This window comes from Piliocolobus tephrosceles, chromosome 11 (genome assembly GCF_002776525.5).
Source record: "Piliocolobus tephrosceles isolate RC106 chromosome 11, ASM277652v3, whole genome shotgun sequence".
NCBI lineage: Eukaryota > Metazoa > Chordata > Mammalia > Primates > Cercopithecidae > Piliocolobus > Piliocolobus tephrosceles.
The window spans coordinates 99,752,706-99,776,437 of NC_045444.1; the positions used below are offsets into that span (position 1 = coordinate 99,752,706).

The 23,732-nt window shown below is 37.6% G+C and overlaps 1 protein-coding gene across 3 annotated transcripts in view; it reads left to right on the top strand.

The window, feature by feature from the left end:
* The window catches only part of SPAG16 (sperm associated antigen 16), a 1,175,325-nt gene that overhangs the window by 80,092 nt on the left and 1,071,501 nt on the right, over positions 1 to 23,732 (top strand). For all 3 annotated transcript variants that reach the window (XM_023220360.1, XM_023220353.2, XM_023220369.2), the window contains one exon: positions 5,150 to 5,259. In XM_023220360.1, coding sequence (XP_023076128.1) covers positions 5,150 to 5,259 — 110 coding nt within the window. The remainder of the gene's footprint in view (positions 1 to 5,149; positions 5,260 to 23,732) is intronic.

Below are 23,732 nucleotides of genomic sequence, written 5' to 3' on the forward strand. Positions count from 1 at the left end.
CCGTATACCACCTGCTCCCAACCGTATACCACCTGCTCCCAACCGTATACCACCTGCCCCCAGCCGCATACCACCTGCTCCCAGACATAGCGTCCCCTATTATCAGCATCCCCTGCCAGATTGATACAGTTGTTAAAACTGATGAGTGTCCATGGCATTATTATCACCTGAAGTCCATAGTTTACATTAGGGTTCACTTTTGGTATTGTACATTTTATGGAATTCAACACATTTATGACATGTATCCAACATTATAGTGTCATACAGAGTTGTATCACTGCCCTAAAAACCTTTTGTGCTTTGCCTATTCATCTCTTCTTCCTTCCTACTTTTCTAATATTTTATGTTAAAGTAGTATCAGTTATGTACAGTGATTCCTAAAGGACTATGCACAAGGATGTTTATTGCAGTCATAATAGTAAACAACAATACAAGCAATCTCACTTTTTAACCACCAGTGAATGTTTATAGTTGATCATACAATAATAAAAAGTCTCTAAAAATCATGTATAAGAAACACTTATGTTACAATGTTAAGAAGTAAAAACATTTATATGGTACAAGTGTATGCCTGTTGAATATATGCAAAGAAAAAATATTAGAGGGTACACATCAGGATTTTAACATAATTTTCTCTGTGTTATGTGACTACTTCCTACCCTTTTTCTTTATTGTGTCTTTTACAAAGAATGTACATTTCTGTCAACATCAAAAATTGTTTTAATATTAAGATAAGAAGAATATAATCAGATATAAATATTAAAGGATGGTTTGAAATTATTGTAATTTCATGAACTGTAACTCCAAAAATGACTGAATATTCTGAAAAAGAATATATGTAAAACAGCTTAAAGGTTGAGGGACTTCGTGAATTGGGTTGATGTTTGCACCAATTAATCTCTAATGATTCATTCTACTCTAATGGTTTAAATTTTATATATTTATGCTTGACATATCAATTAAAATAATTGATGCTTGACAGATAACTCATTTATGAAATTATCTCCTGGTGTTTAGTCTAATTCATACAAGAACGTATTGCATGTTTTTCTTGAGTGATATTTACAAGGTACTTTGGAGATTAAACTTGTAATTGTTATTTTGATCTGTGATATTTTCAAATGGCTTTTAGTCAAAAGAAATTCTGACCCAACATGGGGAAATAGTTTCTTTTAGTTATATATCCCAACTATCTGATCAAAAGTAATTATTTAAATCCTGTACTGAATAATTTTATGCTCTTTGTAAACATGAACTCTAGTTTTAGATATGGAACTTGAAGCACTTTTCCCTAAGCTTCTGATCTCAGCATTTGTCTGTGGGCCCTTGGACTCTGTCACGTCTCCAGTTGCTAAAACTTGGTATTCTACTTAGTCAGGGACTGTAATTTGAAAAGAGGAGGTTGGGCATGGTGGCTGACACCTGTAATCCCAGCTCTTTGGGAGGCTGAGGCAGGCAGATCATGAGGTCAGGAGATCAAGACCATCCCGGCCAACATGGTAAAACCCTGTCTCTACTGAAAATACAAAAATTAGCTAGGTGTGATGGTGCGTGCCTGTAATCCCATCTCCTTGGGGGGCTGAGGCAAGAGAATTCCTTGAACCAGGGAGTTGGAGGTTGCAGTGAGCCGAGATCATACCACTGCACTCCAGCCTGGCAACACAGCAAGACCCCGTCTCAAAAAAAAAAAAAAAGAAAAAAACGATCTGTTGGTTAAGTGGTTGTTCCTCATAATTCCTGTCATTCTTCATATTTTCATATTACTTCCTCCCTCTTTACTTGCTCATTTAAGTTTAGTTTTAAAAATACTTCCCTCTCTGTCTCATTTATCCATTCATCCACCCACCCATCCATCCATCTATCCATTTATTTTGGGCAGAAGTTGGCATGTCAATAGAGATTCTTGGAGCAAAGTTAGCAAAGTATTTTAAACATACTTTTTTGACTACCAAAGTTATGTTCATTATAGAAAATGCAGACAATGATAACATATATTTTAAACAATCACCACGTAATTGCTGCCATACAAAGATAATATTAATACTTTATTACCTAATCTCACCTGAAAAGAGTTTTCAATTTTACATTTATTCTGTCTGGTAGGTCAAAAGTAGAAAAATTTCTGGGAGAAACTATGAAATAATTATTATTGAGTAGATATTTAAGCTGAAAATTTATGGATGATGTTTTTATTTTTATTAAGGGTCGTATGTATCTAATATTTACATGACACTATACAGAAAGCACTTTTTAGTACTACATATTATGAGATAAAACTTTTTTTGCAAATTAATTTCAAAAAGCTTATGAAACCTACTGGTTTTGATTGTCATCCTTGTATTAGTTATTTTGTTTACTATAAGGTTGCAATTTCAGTGCAATAATGCCTGTTTTTAAAGCAGATCATTAATGATACATATAATTGCATTTTAATATATCTTATAATGTATGGTAAATTATTAATTCAGGATGACCTTCTAGAAATTGGAAATGCTTGGTGAAGTGAAAAATTGTGAAAGCTGACTTCAGAGCTTTGAAGAGGGAAGAAATGTCACATATAGTAAAGCAAAGTAGCTCTTAAGTTAGTACTTCAAAATTAACAGTAGAGCAAGTACTGATTATTTCTTATAGTTTAATTAATTGCTGCTTTTTAAGTTCGTGTTTTGTTGCTGCTCAGAATTGCATTATGAGATGCCAAATTCATGTAATTATATAGTCTATATGGTCTAATTAATAGAGACTTTTTTCAAATATAGCATCTTCTCATTTACCTCTATTATCTTTTTCTGAATTCTAATTACATAGATCTAACCAATGTCCTCATTTTAGTTTACGTGTGTTGCAATCTCTTAGACATTTTCTATTTTTCTGGGGTAAATTATAGAAAATGTCGTCAAAACCTTTTTCAGTTAAAAAATTCTCTTTTCAGTTTTATTTGCTCTATAAGGAAGCTAGGGAGTGGCACAAGGTAAGTGCTCTTTAAATATTTGTTTAATTATGGTATTTATGTCTTTCTGATATTTATCCAAGAGCCAGAACAGGTTAACATTGATTGAATGTGTACACACGTGAAAGAACCATTGAATGGGTAAAATTTAGCAATGGAAAGTACAATAAATAGAATTTTTATAAATGAAAGTGTGTTTGTTTATTTGCTGTTTGTTTTATCTCAAGAAAGTATGAATGCCTTAAAATGTTGACTTTACCTAAGTAAAATTTGGAAAACTACACAGTACCTGTTGGTTCCATAGCCTTTGTCATTAATAAGCATTAGATGACAGCCATGAGAAGCTATGATAGAGACAAAGACTTTGCTGGGATATTACTCAACATTGAGAAGTGCTATATAGAATCTGAGAATTACATACACTTAACACTGAATGTGATACAGACTTTATTGTCTGCACCTTTCATTTGTTCTGTAAATTTTTGTGTAAGTAAAAGTGATGCTTATTTGCTGGAGAGTGGAAATCGTATTTATTCTCAATACATTGAGAAATAATTGAAAAACATTTTTTTCTGCCAGTACCCTGTACATTCTGTAGTGTTTATTCCTAAGTTTTGCTTTTAAATGTGTAATACTTTCCTAAAATTTTTTTAAGTGTGTATTTTTCATTTTGTTTGTAGAGCAACAACATATACACATAAAACGTGCCCTTTTGGATTTTCCACCTTTGTTATTCTTACCATATTTGTTTGTTTGCTTGCTTTTTAATTTTATTTCTTTTATGAAGTGGCCTTTAGCAGTGTCTTACATGCTACATGAAATCTGTTTATATTGCTGGAATTATCTGTTGGATTCTTGAGTTTTTCTCCCTACTGATTTCTCTTTTCTTTCCTCTGATATTACTATATGCATACCCCTTCTCATATACAATGAGAACAAAAGGTAGTGTGACCTTCACAAGATTGTTTATATAATTGCATAAAATTGTATATATAAGTTGTTTAGAATAGTACACATTATGTGGTAAAACATCAATGAGGCGTGAATGTTAGTTATTGTTTTTAATTATTATCAGGTTGACACCCCTGGAATTTGAAGGGGAAAATATAATAAAAGAGAATCAGAAGTAAATATTTTCCCTCCATCTCAGCAAGCTGTAATTGTTGCCTTTCTTCTAGACTTCAGCATCCTAGATGCTGTGGGACTCTAGCTTATAGCACCTTCGGGGAGGACAGGTAGTTTGGATACCCAGGTCTCTCAAATACTTTCATGTAACATGGGGTTATGGAACATTTTTTAACGTTATTGTGGGAGTTATTTTGAGGATTTTCTCTTTTGTCTAGAACTGGTATTGAATAGAAAAAATTAGTCAGAAAATAAAATAAAATAAATGCCAGCCATTTTCTTCCCCGCCTTTATAATCTCAGGATTTCTTAAGAGAGACTTGACATTGAAATCATCCAGATATTTATTTGTTCATCATCTTTTCTCTGTTATAAATCTAGTGTTATAATTTGTAACATTTAGTTGTTTATTTGTATTAGTGATTATAACCTTAGTTTTTTGCAATCAACTTACTGTTTAGAAATACAAGTGGAAATATGTGTACTTATATATGTATATGTATTATATGTAGAAAAATGTGAGAAACTTTTTCTGTCAATTCCCCACTCTCAAATGATTCCATTAAGACTGCTTATTATGTCCATGAGAAGTAGGAGACCAATGTTACAACTATTTTGAATATTACTCTGTGTTTTTCCTTTTTGTCCTTAACATAGGGAAGCATAGACAATAATATTTTATTAATACAATATTCTCTTTTTTATAACAAAAATATGTATCATCTAGTTTCATGTGGGAAGTTTTGTCATTTCTTATCATTCTATTCTTCACCATCTTTAACTTTCTTTATAAACACACAAAGGCTAGTGATAACAGGAATTTGGATATATCATAACTGGGCTCTGTAACTGGCTCACCATGTATTTAGTTAACCTTGTAGTAATGCCACTCTGCATTTTTGGGAATGGAATCTTGAGACCACACCTAAAGCATTTGGTATGGTTTGGGTGTCATTAATTTAATGAATTTTTAAAAAATATATGCATCATTAAGATCTTGGTTTTCATATTTTTGGTTGCAATCATTTTATACAGATAAACAGTGCAAATATTAAGAATAGATTATATTATCTTGTAGTTGATCGTAGTCGTGAAAAAGAAAATACACCAGAAGGTCCTACTCAGAAAGGTCTTCGTGAAGCCAGAGAACAAAACAAATGTAAAACAAAGATGAAAGGCAATACAAAGGTATGATATTTGTTTTTGTTTACATTAAGTCATACTTAACTCTCAGATCTTTAGATCTGTTCGCTCATGTTGTATCATTATTTTACCGGAAAAGGAATTTAGAGGTTATATATTCCAGGCTACTTGGTTTATACATGGACAGTAGAGGTATCCAAATGTTACTAGTAAGTAGTTAATTCAGGGACACAGGCTTATTAGTAGCAGAGACAGCTCAATGGATCACTCTGCCACCTATCCCAATGTAATCATGATCATGTCTGCTCACCTGCTAACTTTTCTGCTTGAAATTACCTCTGTCTAAAAGAAATCACTCCCAGGTCATATCTTGTTATTTCTTTTCTCAAAATGTAATGTCAGACTTTACTTAGTCTCTTTAAAGGTAGAATGAAATAGCATTATGCTCCATTTAACGATCTCTTTATATCTTGAGTACCTTCACTTTGTAATCAGACTGGTAGTTTAAATCTTTGCCAGTGATTAAAGAAAATGGTATTAAAAATGGTTGGTCAAAGAGATCAAAAATGAAGAAAATTACATAAAACCTGTTAAGAGTTTAGTTTATTGTTATGAAAATTACATAAAAGTCTAGCTCTGGTAATGAATTTTCTTGTAAGGCAGTTGTTACCTTAGAGTTCTAAAATATCTGGCACTTATTTTAAAATAAAAATATTTACAATTATAATAGCTTCTTAGTAATTCTAGAAGAAGTATAGATTTGTATGAATTCAAATAATAGCATTAACTTAGGTAATGCCAATAATATTTTTTTCTCTGTAAAACATGCATTGGATTCTGATATTGTATAAAATATTTGAATAAAATAAAAACTAATCACTTTTTGGTTATAATAAGCTTTTTATTATAATCTTGTACTTTTTCAGATTAGTGTTTTGTTATTTTTCTGTCATCATAATTATAGATAATGGTATGTGAGGTAGACTCACATCAGATTTAAGGATTTTTGGAATGATGGAGGTGATTGTCATAAGAAACATTTTCATCTTCTAATGGTATAAGTATTCTCTTTCAGGTAGTAAGTCATACTTAGAAGTGATTTGTTGATTCATTCACTCAGTGCTTACAGCTTGTAAGGGTTTAGATTAGTAATGCAAGGTTGACCTTCTATGTGACAAAAAGCTACTAAAATGTAGGAAGAGTACATTGCATATTTATGCATGGTATGTTATTTTATGGTGTTGCATTCTGATATTTAATGTAATACCTACAGCGTGATAGAAAACACAGGTCATATTAAAGGGCTAAAGTATAAAATAAAGTGAATCCTTCTCGCCTTCCCTGAGTAATCATTTTAGTAATATTTCTCTTAATTTTCTTATAGTTATTATTATAACAAATGACTGAGTTCTGTTTCTATTTTTTAAATAATTCACTTCACATGGTATCTATTGACTCTGCTGTGACAAAGAGGCATTTAGAGCACTTTACTGACTTGATTTGAGTTACATTATTATGCATGTTGTCATAATTGATAACATTTACATTTGCTCTGTAGTCTTAATTCTATTTTCTATGCTTTGTCTGTAAATTAATACTAACATTTAATCCCATAAACAGCCTTTAAATGGATTATGTTTAAGTAAATGTGATTTATTGCAGACATTGCAAATCTAACTAGAACTGTAGAGAAGGAAGGAGAATACCTGAAATGCATAGGACTGCATTTAAAGATTTCTCTTTCAAAAACAGTCACTCTCTTCTACTTCCTTGGCTTACACTCACCTACCCCTGTTATGTATTCTCATATTTTCCTTCATAGATTGCTTTTTCTATTTTCCTAGAGAACCTCCTTCAGTAATTTTCAAAAAGGGCCAATGGAGACAAATGATCTAAGTTCATATGTCTGAAATATTCTTGTTCTGCCTTACACTGAGTAGATATTTTGCTGGAAATAGAGTTCTAGTTTTAAATTAATTTTTCACCAGAATTTTAAAGGCATTGTTTTAATGTCTTAGAGGATAGCAATAATTGCTGTTGGTCTTATTCTTGTTACTTTGTTGGGAAGTAAAAAATACCATATATAATACAATGTACCAGTAAACTAGTATTTTGAACAACTAGAACAGTGAGGTGTAATCATAATAACAACTTTATTTATGTGACCTACTGACTCTTAAAGCTGCTCAGTGGAGGTAATTCAACCCTTACCCTAGGGTGGTAATTCATTTCAGACTTCACGAAATTATTAGTTAAGTGTGTGTTTACTCTGGTTGCAAAACACAGTCTCAAATCAGTAATTAAATATGTCCAGCTTTATGTAACACAAAAGCTCCACATTTGACATGAAGTTAAGCTGGGACCTTCTTTGGGCTAGACATTTGCAGTGTGGAAGGGGTTGTAATGGTGGTAGTGTGTGGCCATTTGTAAATCTTTTCCTCTTACTTTTTCCCTAGTTTGTTAACTGGCAAGGTTGAAGGTGCAAGGAGTGAGAAATTAAAGACGAATGGAAGAGTTGTTACTTGACTTGAGATACCTTATGATAGCTTAGAGTTTTTTGAACTTGGCAAAATCAGAAAGTTTCTATCCTGATGAGCACTGTATTAGTCATGGCTCTCCAGAGGGATAGAACTAATAGGAGATATATATATATATTCTCTAGAGGCATAGAATATATAGAACTAATAGGAGAATATATATATATATATTCTCTAGAGGGATAGAACTAATAAGATATGTATATGGGGAGTTTATTAAGTATTAACTCACACAATCGCAAGGTCCCACAATAGACTGTCTGCAAACCAAGGAGCATGGAGAGCCAGTATGAGTCCCAAAACTGAAGAACTTGGAGTCTGATGTTAGAGGGCAGGAAGAATCCAGCATGGAGAAAGATGTAGCCTGGGAGGCTAGGCCAGTCTGGTCTTTTCACATTTTTCTGTCTGCTTTATATTCTAGCTGCACTAGGAGCTGATTAGATGGTGCCCGCCCAGATTAAGGGTGGGTCTGTCCTTCCCAGCCCACTCACTCAAATGTTAATCTCCTTTGGCAACACCCTCACAGACACACCGAGGATCAATACTTTGCATCCTTCAATTCAATCAAGTTGACAGTATTAACCATCACAAGTCCCCCCCTTGTCAACTTGAACCCATACAGATCTGCTGAGATCATACATAATCTTCAAATAAAGACAATAATAAGGTCATAATTATGCCTAACATAACACAACTATCCTTCATATAACCAGAAATGCATCAGTTCCCAACTCAAGTACTATTACATAAAGTTAACAATACTTAAATGCTGATGTGAAGTCAGTAAATCTTATGTGATAAGGGAAAAAGGAAATAAAACGAAGGTATATTCTTAGTGCAGTGTATACATGCACAACCATGGTTTTAACAAAAGAAGGAGGGAATACCCATGACAATTACAGTCCTCGTTTCTGCAGCTGGTCATGTGGTCGTAGCTGGTATTGATTACTACCTTGTTCTATCCTGTATTCCCTTTGCCTTCAGCAAGTACCTCAGCAGGTTGTAGATTTTTTCCTGGTGGAGTGACCCAAACCTTCATCCTTGAAGGATCTGGGCCATATGCAGTTCTGCCCAGATTGGGCTGTTGTAATTTCCCATTGACCATAATCACAGGGCATGACAATACTAAGAGACACCCTAACGGATCTCCTATATTCATGCATACTCTTTACTACCTCCATTGTGGAGTAGTAGACTGATTTCATCTTGATAGTCCGGGCCAATCACCCCAGCCAACACTGTAACTTCCTTCTTAGCCTGTTGACTTAAAGGTAGGAGGAGCCCAAAGTGTCTAGGTGGCAATCTTAACTTCTAGTTTAATGGAATCATTGTTGTGTCTCCTAGTGGCAGCGTTCCTCCCTCTGGAACTAAGACCTACAGACCAGCAGAATCTAATGTTGTGTGAACAGGAAGCAAGAATTTTGCTAGTGCAACCCCTTCTGCACTGCATCACTAGGGGTGATGGTGAGTGGTGCCACTTCCACTTCCACCCCTTGGTTCCTGGACCCATGAATCCTGGCTGTGGGAGAAACAGTACCATATATTGAATGCTGATTCAGAGCATACACACCTTCTGGAGAACTTTACCTCAGCCCAGCAAAGTATTGTCACCTAGTTGGTGTTGTAATTGTGACTTCAAAAGTCCATTCTATGGTTTTATCAATCCAGCTGCTTCAGGATGATGGGGAAACATGGTAAGACCAGTAGATTCCAGGAGCATGAGCCCCCTGCTGCCCTACTTTAGCTGTAAAGTGAGTGCTTTGGTCAGAGGCAATGCTGTGTGGAACACCATGATGGTGGATAAGGCATTCTGTGAGTCCATGGATGATGATCTTGGCAGAAGCATCGTGTTTAGGATAGGCAAACCCATATCCAGAGTAAGTGTCTATTCCAATAAGGACAAACCTCTGCTCTTTCCATGATGGAAGAGGTCCAGTATAATCCATCTGCCATCAGGTAGCTGGCTGATCACTCTGAGGAATGGTGCCATATTGAGGGCTCAGTGTTGGTCCCTGCTGCTGGTAAATTGGGCACTCAGCAGTAGCCATAGCTAGGTCAGCGCCATGGTGAGTGGAAGTCCATGTTCCTGGGCCCATGTGTAACCTCCATCCCTGCCACCATGGCCACTTTATTCATGGGCCCGTTGGTGATGACAGGGGTGGCTGGGGAAAGAGGCTGAGTGGTGTCCACAGAATGGGTCATCCTATCCACTTGATTAAAATCCTCCTCAGCTGAGGTCATCAGTTGGTGAGCACTCACATAGGATACAAATATCTTCACAGTTTTTGACCACTCAGAGAGGTCCATTCAGATACCTCTTTCCTAAATTTCTTTGTCACCAGTTTTACAATCGTGCTTCTTTTAAGTCCCTGACCATCCAGCCAAACCATTGGCTACAGCCATAAATCAGCATATAATCACACATCTGACAATTTCTCCTTCCATGCAAAGTGCATAATCAGGTGCACTGCTCTAAGTTCTGCCCACTGGGAAGATTTCCCTTCATCACTGTCTTCCAGGGATGTCCTAGAAAGGGGCTGTGGTGCTGCAGCTGTCAACTTTTGGGTGGTGCCTGCATATTGTGCAGAACCATCTATGAACCAGGCCCTAGTCTTCTCTTCCTCTGTGACCTGATCATAGGTAACTCCCCATGATGCCATTGGTGTAAGCTGGGAGACAGAAGGCAGGGTGACAGGAATGGAGACCATGGACATTTGAGCCACTTCCTCATGTAACTTACTTGTGCCTTTGGGACCTGCTTGAGCCCAATCACACATATACTACTTTCATATGATGATGGAATGCTGCTGTGCATGGCCCAGTTTATGGCTAGATGTGTCAGAAAGCACTCAGTTTCTGATGGGCAGTTCAGGTCACATGGTGACTTGATGACCCATAGTCAGACGTTCAGTTTCCACCAAAGTCCAGTAACAGGCTAAGAGCTGTCTCTCAAAAGGAGTGTGGTTATCTGCAGAAGATGGCAGGGCCTTGCTCCATAATCCTAGAGGCCTCAGCTGTGATTCACCTATGGAGGCAGCATTGGATCTGCTGAGTCATACGGCCCCAGTGGTAGAGCAGCTTGCACAGCAGCCTGGACCTGTTTCAAGCGTTCTCCTGTTCTGGACCCCACTCAAAACTGGCAGCCCTTTGGGTCACTCGATAAATGGGCCAGAGTAACATACCCAAATGAGGAATGTGGTTGCCTACAAAATCCAAATAGGCCCACTAGGCATTGTGCCTCTTTCCTGGTTGTAGGAGGGGCCAAATGCAGCAACTTATCCTTCACCTTAGAAGGAATATCTCAACAGGCCCCACACCACTGGACCACTAGAAATTTTACTGAGGTAGAATATCCCTGAATTTTAGCCGGATTTATTTCCTGTCCTCTGTCATGCAGATGTTTCACCAATAAGTCCAGTGTGTTTGCTACTTCTTGCTCACTGGATCCAATCAGCATAATATCATCAATATAATGGGCTAGTGTGATATCTTGTGGAAGTGAAAAAGTGATCAAGGTCTCTCTGAATAAGATTATGACACAAAGCCAGAGAATTGATACACTCCTCAAGTAGGACAGTAAAGGTATATTGCTGGCCTTTCCAGCAGATAGCAAATTGCTTCTGGTGGGCATTATGGACAGGAATGGAGAAAAAGGCATTTGCCAAGTCAGTGGCTGCATACCAGGTACCAGGAGATGTGTTAATTTTCTCAAGCGATGAAACCACACCTGGTACAGCAGCTACAAGTGGAGTCACCACTTGGTTAAGCTTTTGATAACACACTGTCATTCTCTAAAATCTATCTGTATCCAGGGAAAACCCCATTCCCAATATTCAATGTGGGTTCTTTTCTATTTCCCTAAGCATTGGCTGGTCTGAGAAAAAAAGGGAAAGAGTACAAAAGAAAGAAATTTTAAAGCTGGGTGTCCGGGGGAGACATCACATGTTGGCAGGTTCCGTGATGCTCTCTAAGCTGTAAAACCAGCAAGTTTTTATTAGTGATTTTCAAAAGGGGTGGGAGTGCACAAATAGGGTGTGCATCACAGAGATCACATACTTCACAAGGTAATAATATCACAAAGCAAATGGAGGCAGGGCGAGATCACAGGACCACAGGATGGGGCCAAATTAAAATTGCTAATGAAGTTTTGGGCACTCATTGTCATTGATAACATCTTATCAGGAGACGGGGTTTGAGAGCAGACAACCTGTCTGACAAAAATTTATTAGGTGGGAATTTCATCATCCTAATAAGCCTGGGAGCGCTACAGGAGACTGGGGCTTATTTCATACCTTCGGCTTTGACAGTAAAAGACAGCCGCCCCCAAAGAGGCCATTTAGAGACCTACCCTCAGGTGCACATTCTCTTTCTCAGGGATGTTCCTTGCTGAGAAAAAAGAATTCAGCGATAGTTCTCCTGTTTGCTTTTGGAAGAAGAGAAATATGGCTCTATTCCACCCGGCTCAATGGCAGTCAGAGTTTAAGGTTATCTCTCTTGTTCCCTGAATGTTGTTATTATCCTGTTCTTTTAACAAGGTGCCCAGATTTCATATTGTTCAAACACACATGCTCTACAACAATATGTGCAGTTAACGCACTCATCACAGGGTCCTGAGGCAATGTACATCCTCCTCAGCTTACGAAGATGACAGGATTAAGAGATTAAGTAAAGACAGGCATAGGAAATCACAAGGGTATTGGTTGGGGAAGTGATAAGTGTTCATGAAATCTTCACAATTTATGTTCAGAGATTGCAATAAAGACAGGCATAAGAAATTATAAAAAGCATTAATTTGGGGAATTAATAAATGTCCATGAAATCTTCACAATTTTTGTTCGTCTGCCATGGCTTCAACCGGTCCCTCCATTCAGGGTCCCTGACTTCCCACAACCCATCTGTCTTCTGTATAGGCCTTATGGGAAAGTTGAACAGGAATGTGGTGGGAATCACCACCACCCCTGTGTCTTTCAAGTCCTTGATGGTGGCACTAATCTCCCCAGTCCCTCCAGGGATATGATATTGGTTTTGATTTACTATTTTTCTGCATAGAGGCAACTGTAATGGCTTCCTTTTGGCTTTTCCCACCATAATAACCCTCACTCTACCAGTCAGAGAGCCAATGTAGGGGTACTGCCAGCTGCTAAGTATGTCTATGCCAATTATGCGTTCAGGCACTGGGGAAATAACCACAGGATGAGTTCAGGGACCCACTGGACCCACTGAAAGTCAGACCTGAGCTAAAACTCTATTCCTTTTTTTTCTTTTTGAGATGAAGTCTCACTTTGCCACCCAGGCTGGAGCACAGTGACACAGTCTCAGCTCACTGGAATCTCTGCCTCCTTGGTTCAAGCGAGTCTCCTGCATCAGCCTCTTGAATAGCTGTGACTACAGACATGTGCCACCACACCCTTATAACTGTATTTTTAGTAGAGATGGGGTTTTGCCATGTTGGCTATGCTGGTCTCAAACTTCTGACCTCAGGTGATCCACCTACCTTAGCCTCCCAAACTGCTGGTACTACAGGTATGCACCACCGTGCCTAGCCTAAGACTCTATGAATTACCTGACTTCCATAAGCAAGAAGCTGGAGGTCTTCTTGGGGAAGGATGGGAGAAAGATTAACAGCATAAATTGGCCGGGTGCGGTGGCTCAAGCCTGTAATCCCAGCACTTTGGGAGGCTGAGATGGGCAGATCACGAGGTCAGGAGATCGAGACTATCCTGGTTAACCCGGTGAAACCCCGTCTCTACTAAAAATACAAAAAACTAGCCGGGCGAGGTGGCGGGCGCCTGTAGTCCCAGCTACTCCAGAGGCTGAGGCAGGAGAATGGCGTGAACCTGGGGGGCGGAGCTTGCAGTGAGCTGAGATCCAGCCACTGCACTCCAGCCTGGGCGACAGAGCAAGACTCCGTCTCAAAAAAGGAAAAAAAAAAAAAAAAACAGCATAAATTATCAACAACATAGTGGGATCCTTCCTCATGGGGACCTGGTCTCCCCTTCATTCAGGGGATTCTGGGTTCATAAACTGGCTCAAGTCTGGAAATTGATTGATTCTCTGTTTTTATAATTCAAATTAGTCTTTTGTCCATTCGGACCTAGAAGTTTTCTACTTGTATTTATTAAGTAACAATGCAGTAGGCTTCCTATCAATTTCACTTCTAGGAACACCGTGATTAATTAGCCAATGCCAGAGCTCTACACTAGTCAGACTATTCTGATTGCTCATTTGCCTCGGCAGTCTATTACAGCAGCTCTGCCCACCTTGCCTTTGATGGTTGGGTGCTGCCACTTGGTCCCTGCCACCATGGAATCCAATTATTCCCATTGTATTTAAACTTTCTTGTTGAGTGACTTCAGTTCCCACTGTTAGTTCTGACATACAGAGAAGAGCAATTACAAGGCTCTTCAAAGATGCAGATGCTGCCCTCACAAATCTATTTTGCAAGGCATTGATCAAAGGCATATCTTCTATATCTTCTGAACTCTCCCAGCTGGAATGAGTAGGTCTAAAGTGACTAATCCCCTCCACCATCCCAATCTCCCTAAGCCTTTGGATCCCTTCCTCTACATTAAACCAGAGGAGGTCAGTCATTTCCAGCTTGCTCACAGTGGGCCATCTTTTAATCCATATTTCAGCTAACCAAGCAAATAAACTATAAGAACCCTTTTTAACTCCATGAGCTTCAACATTAAATGCAGAACCCCCACTTAGTCATCCCAAATCAATAAATTCAACCTGATCTAACTCTATGTTCCTTCCACCGTTATCCCACACCCTTAATATCCATTCCCATGTCTGTTCTCCAGATTTCTGTTTATATTAATTAGAAAACTCAAGTATTTCTTTTTGAATGTAGTGCACCTCCACATGGGTCACACTCTGAAACTTGCCCCTAGGGGCCCGCTGGGACTTTAGTTTATTTATAGGTCTAGAAGCAAACAGGGGTGTTGAGAGTGGCTCCTGAGGAGAATCAACATTATCTTACCTGGCAACTGCCTCAGGGGAAGCCATCACTGTTGCCTCAGGCAGCACGAGGTTTATCTCCTCAGACATAAGGTGGAAAGGTGGAAATCAAGTTGATACTCTGTACTAACCCTCACAAGCACTATCATGAGCTCTTCACACTTCTCTAAGAACTCCCTTTCCTGGACCAGTGCTAAGCCTCTCTATATTCCCCCTAGTAGTTTACCTCATAGCTACTTTTTACTTGGGTCTCTTTTCCCTTTTAGGCCATCTTCTTGGATATTTTTAAACTTTAGGCCAATATTTCTACTGGTATCACATTCTAGTTCCTGGATCTATTGTTAGAAGGGGATTACAATTCTTCCATAAGGTCTTTGTCTTGCTATTAGAAACTACAAATTAGGCACTGATCCACTGTGTTTTCTAGATATGAAGAGCAAACTTCAGGCTCCCTGGGGGATTTTGTTTGAGGCCCATGCACTGGGTTTTAGAGTCTGAATCTTCTCAAGTCTTAGAGGAGTGGGACTTATAGGAGGGCTTTCTCTAAAGAAATCTTTCCCACACATCCTCTCCATTTCCATCCTCTTCACCTGCTTATATCTTTGATATGTGTGTGAAGTTTAAAAGAGTCAACTGTTTTTAGTTAAATTGTTGAAAAAAATTTTGCAGGTGATATAACACTTCTTTTGGAATATAGAAGACATTGAATCCTTGTGCCTCTATAAAACTTCCAATTTTATCTTTATCCTTCTTTTTTCTTTTTCTTTTAGGTATTTTTATTTTTTTAAGGAATTGTCAGATTTCAGCAGAATGTAGCTAGGTGAAGCTATTAAGTATTTGCTATTGTTTCTCACATAACACATAGGACTTCTCAGTTTAAAGCCTGGTGTGTTCCTTTAGCCAGGGAATTTCCTTTTTAGTATTTATTTGATTTATTGTTTCTTTTCACTCTTTCTGAATCTCCCATTAGATAAATTTAGGTCAACTCTTAATAGATAAATTAGTGTTTCATAAATTTTAATTTTCTCCTGTATTTCTATCATTGCTGCTTTGCATTCTGATAGATATCAGCTTTGCCTTCCATGTTAATGCTTCGAATTTGGCTTTATCTAGTTTATCACTATCAATCAATTGAATTTGTTTTTATTTTGAAAATTCTATTACTCATTTCCAAGGTTTATTTCTTACTCTCCAATTACTTCTTTTAGAAGTCTATGTTAATTAATGTAATAAAATGTACTTATTAGTCAAATAATAACTATCATGAACTATCATGAACAGTAATTAAACTTAAAAATGATTTTCTGTTCCTTGAATTTTCTTCTCTATCTTTTCCAGATTGTGTTTATTTTCATTATTATCTTTTGTATTGTTTTGTTATTACTTTTTTTCTTCAAATGACTATTAATCCTTGGCTGAGAATTCACATTCATGGATTGGGGACTAGATTAGGTTATAAAATTATTTCAGGTTCATAAGTAAAGATATTCAGTTCTGTGTCACAGTCAAACCCCCTACCTACCATGAGTGTCTTCTGTATTGATGGATGTGTGAGGACTGACTGTGGACTCTATGTTAATGGATGAGAGAGTGAGCTGTCAGGGATATTGGAGCAGAGCAGGCAGGGATACTAGGCAGCATGTAGCACCAATTGTAGCTAACATAAATAGGGCAGTTGCAGAAATTTAGGGTTGTAACTCATTAGTATATTTTACTGATAACTTTCCTCTCTTATGCACTATCTTCATGTCTTACTGCATCCTTCTGGATGGTAAGGTACCAGATCTTGGTGGTGGGCATAGGACAAGCTCTAGTGTTACTGCAGGCTTTACTTTTCTCTACAGTCCCATCTCACACATGCATATCACACACGATAGTTTGCCCCCTTTATTTAGAGAGCAGTTTTAGTCCACCTGCAAAAGTGTCATAATGTATCCTTTGTATAAAAGAGAGAAAAGATTGTGAAGAATTATGTTTTCTGCTTTTGCAATTCCATAAGCAGTAATTTAGTGATTTTTTGATGATTTGCATCTTCATTCAGGCAAAGTCAGGAAAACATCTAGGGTTTCAGACAGAAAACAGAACTAATTTAGGTCTTTCGAACAAAATTACTTTAATACACGGAAGTGGTTACATCGTTAATAGTAGAACTAAGACACCAGATAGGAGACAGGGAGAAAACTAAGATGTCAAATGATGGACAAGGAGACAACTCAGAGCCTGGTAGTAGCAGGGCACTGCCACCATCTTATGTGTTGGAGGCACAGTGGGAGAAAAAGTGTTACCATAATCCAGAAGCTGGGGCCATCTGGTGGGAGTTAGGACTGTTGACGAAGGGGCTTTCTAGTAGCAAATCGAGCCAAGGAAGACATGTGAGTATGAGAGAAGGAATTTCTAAAACATAATATTGGGGGAGGGACCCCCAAATCATTGATTTTATATATGTAACAAAAATATTCATAGCTGAACAGTCTATTTCCAGTCTTGATAAGAAATTGATATGCTTCTTTCTTCTTTTAGTACTCCTTCAATATTTGTCTTTGCTTGGCCAGCACCTTGGCTTATTGGGGTTCTGTACTTGAGAGGTTGTCCCATATCTTCAGTCCTATGAAGAACTCTATGTTCCTTCCACCATTAGAGGGTGTGAGTATTTAGTGCTCCTGTCATTGTAGATACCTATAACTTTTCATTGACATTTATCATTTCACATGGAAGTACTACAATGTGGCCCAGGTTTTTTGTTGAGCTCCAGAAGATTCTCTCCAAAACCACCCATTAGAAGCAAACCAATTTCTACTTAATAATTGAGAGCCAGACGGTCAGAGAGGTCCATGAATCATTAGATGGAAGACTTAACTTTCAATTTGCTGGTACCTTACCTGTGTGCCAGGATCTACCCCCATACTCATAAACTAATATGAGATATTTTGACTTAAGTCATGCAATAGCATGGCTTTTGACTTGAGCCATGCAATAGCAGAGCCCAGAATTGTTGGGGCAGAAAGCAAAATCTCTGCAGGTTGGTTCTGAGACATAAGGAGAAGAGCTACTTCTACTTCTGTGGACTTTTGGTTTTTATTACTATGTGAGAAAAACATTTGTGGATTTAAAAAAAAAAACTAACACAGTTAACTGAGTGTTTAATAAGCTATTCTACTTTTCTGTTGGGCCATATGTTTCTGGGTGATGTTCTACCATTAATTTCACGGCTGTTAGAACATAACCACACTTCTTTTACTGCACAATGCCTACTTTGGTAAAAAGACACTTAGTCTTTGGTATTACATGACAATGAATAAGAGAATTTGTAAAATCGTAGAGCATTGACAGCAGTAAAGGCAAATATTCAATCTGGAATAGTAGCCGCTATTATAGATGATACCATATGAAGTTTACAAAAATCCACATTTATTTTCTAAGACCTGTCAATTTTCCTCTAAAGCCAAACTATCAATTAAGTGGAAATGTGATGGATATTTATCACTGATATCTTTCAAATGCTTTATGGTGGCACTAATTTCTGTAGTTCTCACAGGAATGTACTTCGCTTTTGGTTTACTCTCTTGGTAGGTGTGGGAAGGTCTAGGGCTTTTATATGACTCTTCCTACTGTGGCAGCACTTATTTCTTAAATCGGGAAGCCAGTGAGATTTTACTAATTGACTGATGTATCTATTCCAAGAATACAATCAGAAACCAGGGAAACAATCAAGGAATGGGTCCATAAATCCACTGGGCTTACTGTAAAATAGACTTATACCACAACACTGTTGATCAGAAGGCTATGATAAGCCCTTAATTTAGCTGTTAGATGGTGTTTTGGGGTTCCTAGGAAAGGACATTTATTCAGAGACAATTTCTAATTATATCTGAAAGGTATGAAGTAAAAGAATTCCCCATGTAAATGACCACTGTTCTTTTAGGGAAGGCTTGGAGGAAGACTTACAATCAGAGTTCTGTAGTGAACCCTACATGATACAATGAACACATATTTTGTCCAGTGAAAATAAAAAAAAGCACTGACCCTTCTAAAATGGTCCAACATAGTAAGTATGCCAGTAGGTAACTGGCAGATTTTCCATGGTAGGGTGCCATAACAAGGGTTCCGTGTTGGTTTGTGCTGGACACTCAGCACTGGATGGTAGCTGAATCAACTTTGCTTAGGAGAAGTCCTTGTTACTGATTCCATACATAGTCTTCATCTTTAACACAATGGCTACATGATCCTATTGAACATACAGCGGGAGAGTCAAGGAAAATAGCCAGTATTCACAGGATAAGGCATATAATCCACCCGATTATTGAAAACCTGTTTTGCAGTGGATTTTTTAAAAATAAGTGTACCCATGGGACACAAATATTTCCACACTTTTCCCTATTGTGAGAGGTATAGCCACTAACCATCTCCTTAGATCTTATCTCAAAATTTCCAACCTTATTCTTTTATAAACCCCTAACTAGTCAGCCAAACTGATAACCACTGCCAATAAATAAGTATAGATGTATCCACCATACCATTATGTTTTTAGGCAAAATAGGTGATCAGATATACTACCGAGATTTCTGTTAACCTGAAGGCTTTTCATTCATCACTGTCTTTCAGAGCTCCCATTGGAAAGGTTATAATCCAGTGACTGTCCACTTATAGCTGAATTTTGGTGACACATTGTACAAACCCATATGGAAATTAGGCTAGTTTTTTTTTTTAATCCATTCTCTGATAGCTGGTCATGGTGAGTATCTCACAAAGCCATAGGTATAGTTGAGGGACATATGACATTGAAACAAGAGTGGAAGTTTGGAAGTTTTCCTGCTCATGCAATTTACTTGTGCTTTTCTGATGTTCTCTAGCACAATTTCAATTATAATTCTTCCTTTTTTAAGATTAATTGCTTTTACGTGTCCAGACTCATGACTTTGAGGACCTCCTGGTTTATGATGAGCAATTCAGTTTACTTAGTCACTTTACTTAGCAATTCAGTTTACTTATGTTTTAAGTCCTCAATATCTGTCAGAGCTTATGAACATACTAGGAGTTAACCCTTAATGGAGAATATGTAAGAGTAGTTATCAACAAGGTGGACATGCCTTTTCTCCAGAAGTCTAGAGGTCAGTACTGTGGCCCTTTGTTGGGGCTTGTTATAGGCTTCCTATAGTATCTTCATTTTCTACAGATAGTTTGAGCACCACTGGGTCTGCTGGGCCATAAGGCCCAAGAAGAATTGTCTTATATCCTGGACATGTTGTAAACTTTCTGGGGTCCAAACATCATTTATACTATGTTCTTTATTCAACATGGACGACAAAAGATACAGTAACTTTGCCTTTTATTTAGAAGCATTATCTTACCATGTTCCAGGCTTCAGAATTTCTTTGGTGTTTATTTCTTCCCTGGCACAAGCATATTGCTAAGACATCTAGGACACTTGCCACTTCCTGCTCATCAGATCCATTTAGGGTGATTTTAGCAATATAGTGGAATATAGAGATGATCAGGATTACTTTAGTTTAACAGAGAATAGGGGAGTTTATATGGCCCTGAGGCAAAGAAGTGGAAAGTTTTCTGCTGTCTTTGTCATGTAAAGGCAACTTGGTTTAGCTACCATCACAGGTGGGAGGAGAGAATAAAACATTCACCAAATCAGTAGCCTCATAACAAGTAGTAGAGGGTATTTTTATCTGCTTCAGTAAAGATACCACATATGGCACAGCCCATATGTTCCAGATCTTTACATAATTCTCTCAATCTTGTACCCCATTATTTCCTGATTGAATTCTTAAACAATGTTTGGACAGTAAGATTCCACTCCTGTCTCTCTTGTGTTGGATCTGGCAACCTCCTTTTATAAAAGTAAGCTGACATAGTGCATACTATATGTATAAACACTTTATATATTGTAAAAACATTATGTAAATACAAAGATATTATTAATGTTGCTGATATTATTCCTATTATTATAGAAATATATCCCCCAACATGATGCTAAGATTGCAGAGTATTTAGTATCTTGCTGACCCTTCTTGACTTATCTTATAGCTCTACTTGTTCCTGGCCTTCTCATAATGAAGTGCAAAAATAAGCTAAGGTTCTTATGGGTTGTCTTGGATGTCTAAATAAGTTGTTCATTTGTTTTGAATGTTTTAGATCTTAATCAGTGTATATGAAGATTGTATGAATCCTCTTGAATGATGAGAGACCCTCCAATAGAGTGTATGCCACTTGAGTGTATACCAAGTGGTGGATACACTCAGTGGATATAAAACCTGAATGAATTGCCCCAGAGATTACAAGTTTATAGGACCTTATTCTCCTGGCTTTCCAAAACTGTGTCTTCTCTTGAGCACATCTGTAGATAGTCAAAACATGTGAGACATGAACTACTGTCCTGTTTGCACCAACTAGCTCCTTTTGCCTATAATCATAACATACAAAGCTTATTATTAGTAAACATCGTGTTTATCCATTCTGATTAACGTAATACAATAAATAGTGATGTTCTACAATATTTCTAGACAGCACAGTTCCCTTCAGACAATTTTATGACTAGAGTGGAATGTTAACCTTGGCAAGAACATAAACATGTACTGTTGTCTGCCCAACTGAATGCACATTGCTTCTAATCTCACTTTATGAGAAGACACATTTGCCAGATCAATGACTACACACAATGTGCCTAAGTACATGTTAATCTGCTGTTGCAAAGATGCCATATCAGGTAGAACAGTTGCAGTTTAGGCTGTTACTTGGTTGAGTTTGCAGTAGTCCCCTGTCATCCTCCAGGATCTTTGTTTATTGTAGAAACTAGACTAGGGAATTATATGGAAATATAATGAGAATATCCACATCTACATCCTTTGTTTAAGTCTGTGCCATTTTCCACCACACTTCCCAATATGCAATATTATGTTTGATTAGCTTGACAGGGAAAGGAGCAGTTTTCAAGTCTCCTACTTGGCATTTCCCACCATAGTATCATGTATCCCACAGGTCAAAAATTAATGTGGAAATTCTGCAAAATACCAATTATATCCTTTCAACTTGTTTAGAATCTGTTAAGTGACCATCAGATGGGTTCATGGATTCCATCTTATTACGAGCCAGACCTGGGCAAGCTATATTTATTACTTAGTCCCAGTATGCCTCAGCCTCAACTCTAAGATGGTGAGGGGTGGAGGGTGAGAGTTATAAAACTATGAGTCTCTGAGTATCAATGCCATGCTAGACCCTGTGTCAACAGTTTCACAATGTCTGGGTCTTTTTTTTTCTCCAGTGTATTGTTACCTAAGCCTTTAGGGAAGAAATGGAGGAATCATTGTATGTACTTGCTGTGGTGTAGGAGGATCCTTTTTCATACGGACTGAACTTCTGCCATCAGTAAGTTCAGTGTGTGAAAACTGGCTAAGGTCTGGACACCAGGCAAGAGATAGTGACTTTTTACAAGGTGGCTGCTCTCAGTATCCTGATTATCCATCCTGTTTCTTCTGGTAGTACAGATTGAACATTACCATTGTTAGCTTCCCATCTTTCAACCCTCTAAAGAGTCTGTGTTCTATTGACTATCTTCCTAGTGTTCTATTGTTCAGGATATCCTGATAGCCCTTACCACCTTGCTGTTCTTTTTCATAATTGTGCCCAACTTACTTTTGGCATTTAGGTGCTTCTGGCTGGCCTCTATTTTCTCAGGAGTCTATAATCTAAATTGCTTTCATGGAGCATAGTTCTCTAAAAACATACTCCCTACTGTCATCTTAGAGAATCACAACTGAGCTTCTCAATAATGTTGCTGCTCCTCTCACCTTACTGCTTTCCTAGTGGACGTATTCTCTGGTCATCTGGTGGACATGGTTATCTCATGGGATTTTGGCCTTGTATGGTATATCCACTCTCACAAGTTCACTTCTCTGAGTAGTTAGATCCTCCTTTGTTGTATGTAGCATTGGCTTTTCTAGTTCATGTAGTTTGGTTATCACTTACCTAAGTAGGTTTTATTTTTACTTAAGTGAATTTTGGTCCGTTGGCCAGTAAGGAGGGTGGGGAATATATTGTCAGAATGGCATGTATTGTCTCATAAGACAGAGGACTCTGAATTGCCCTTGGTTGAGAGAGGTGTGCTCGTCTCTAAAAGGGAGAAGCAGGCCATTTTTGCAGGGCCAGAGAGTTCAGGGAAATATGAAGATTTAAGATTTTTAAGTACATTGTCTCAAATTTCTTCATTTCTGTCCTACACACACACACACACACACACACACACACACACACACACACACACACAGAAGTATAACTTCTTGTAACTCAGAATAAATTTATTTTTCCATAAAATTCATGTACTAAAATGCTATTGGTATTCCTAAAATGACTTTTCTATGTTTTCAAATTTCACTTCTTTGCTGATGACTTTCAAATTTTTGTGTTATTTTACTATCGCTTTATAGCAATATTTGGAGTCATCTACAGCAATTTACATTTTGAGATGAAAAATAACAATGACTTAATTCACAAATAAGTATCATATTTCACAAACAGATTAATTTCTTCATCTTTGAAATGTCTTCTAATAGTATGTACATTCTACTAGTTTATTCAGTTCAGAATTGTGGCCTTGTCTTAAATCGTATTCTTTCCAATGTCTTCCAAACTCCCATTGATGCCTTTTTTCCATATTATTTAACAGGTTGTGAATTTCTACTGGGAGTGGGGCATGGGTGCATATCCTGTTGGAAAGGGCCTAAGAGACTTGTCTTGAAATTTCATTTGCAAAACAAACTTAGATTAAATATATATAGTTTTTGGTTGGATTTAGGAGGGCATCTAGCAGAGATTGTGAGAGGTCTCCTGAAACTATCCCAAACCTCCTATTGCAGTTTCCCCGTTTTCCTTTAATTCTCTCTCCCATCCTTCTAATCTGGTCTCCATGGGATACATTCACAATCTCGTAGGCTGTCTTTCAATAGTTCATTCTATGTTTCATGGATTGATAACTTTTCCTCAAATGCATGACTCTATAAGCTGGTCTAATCT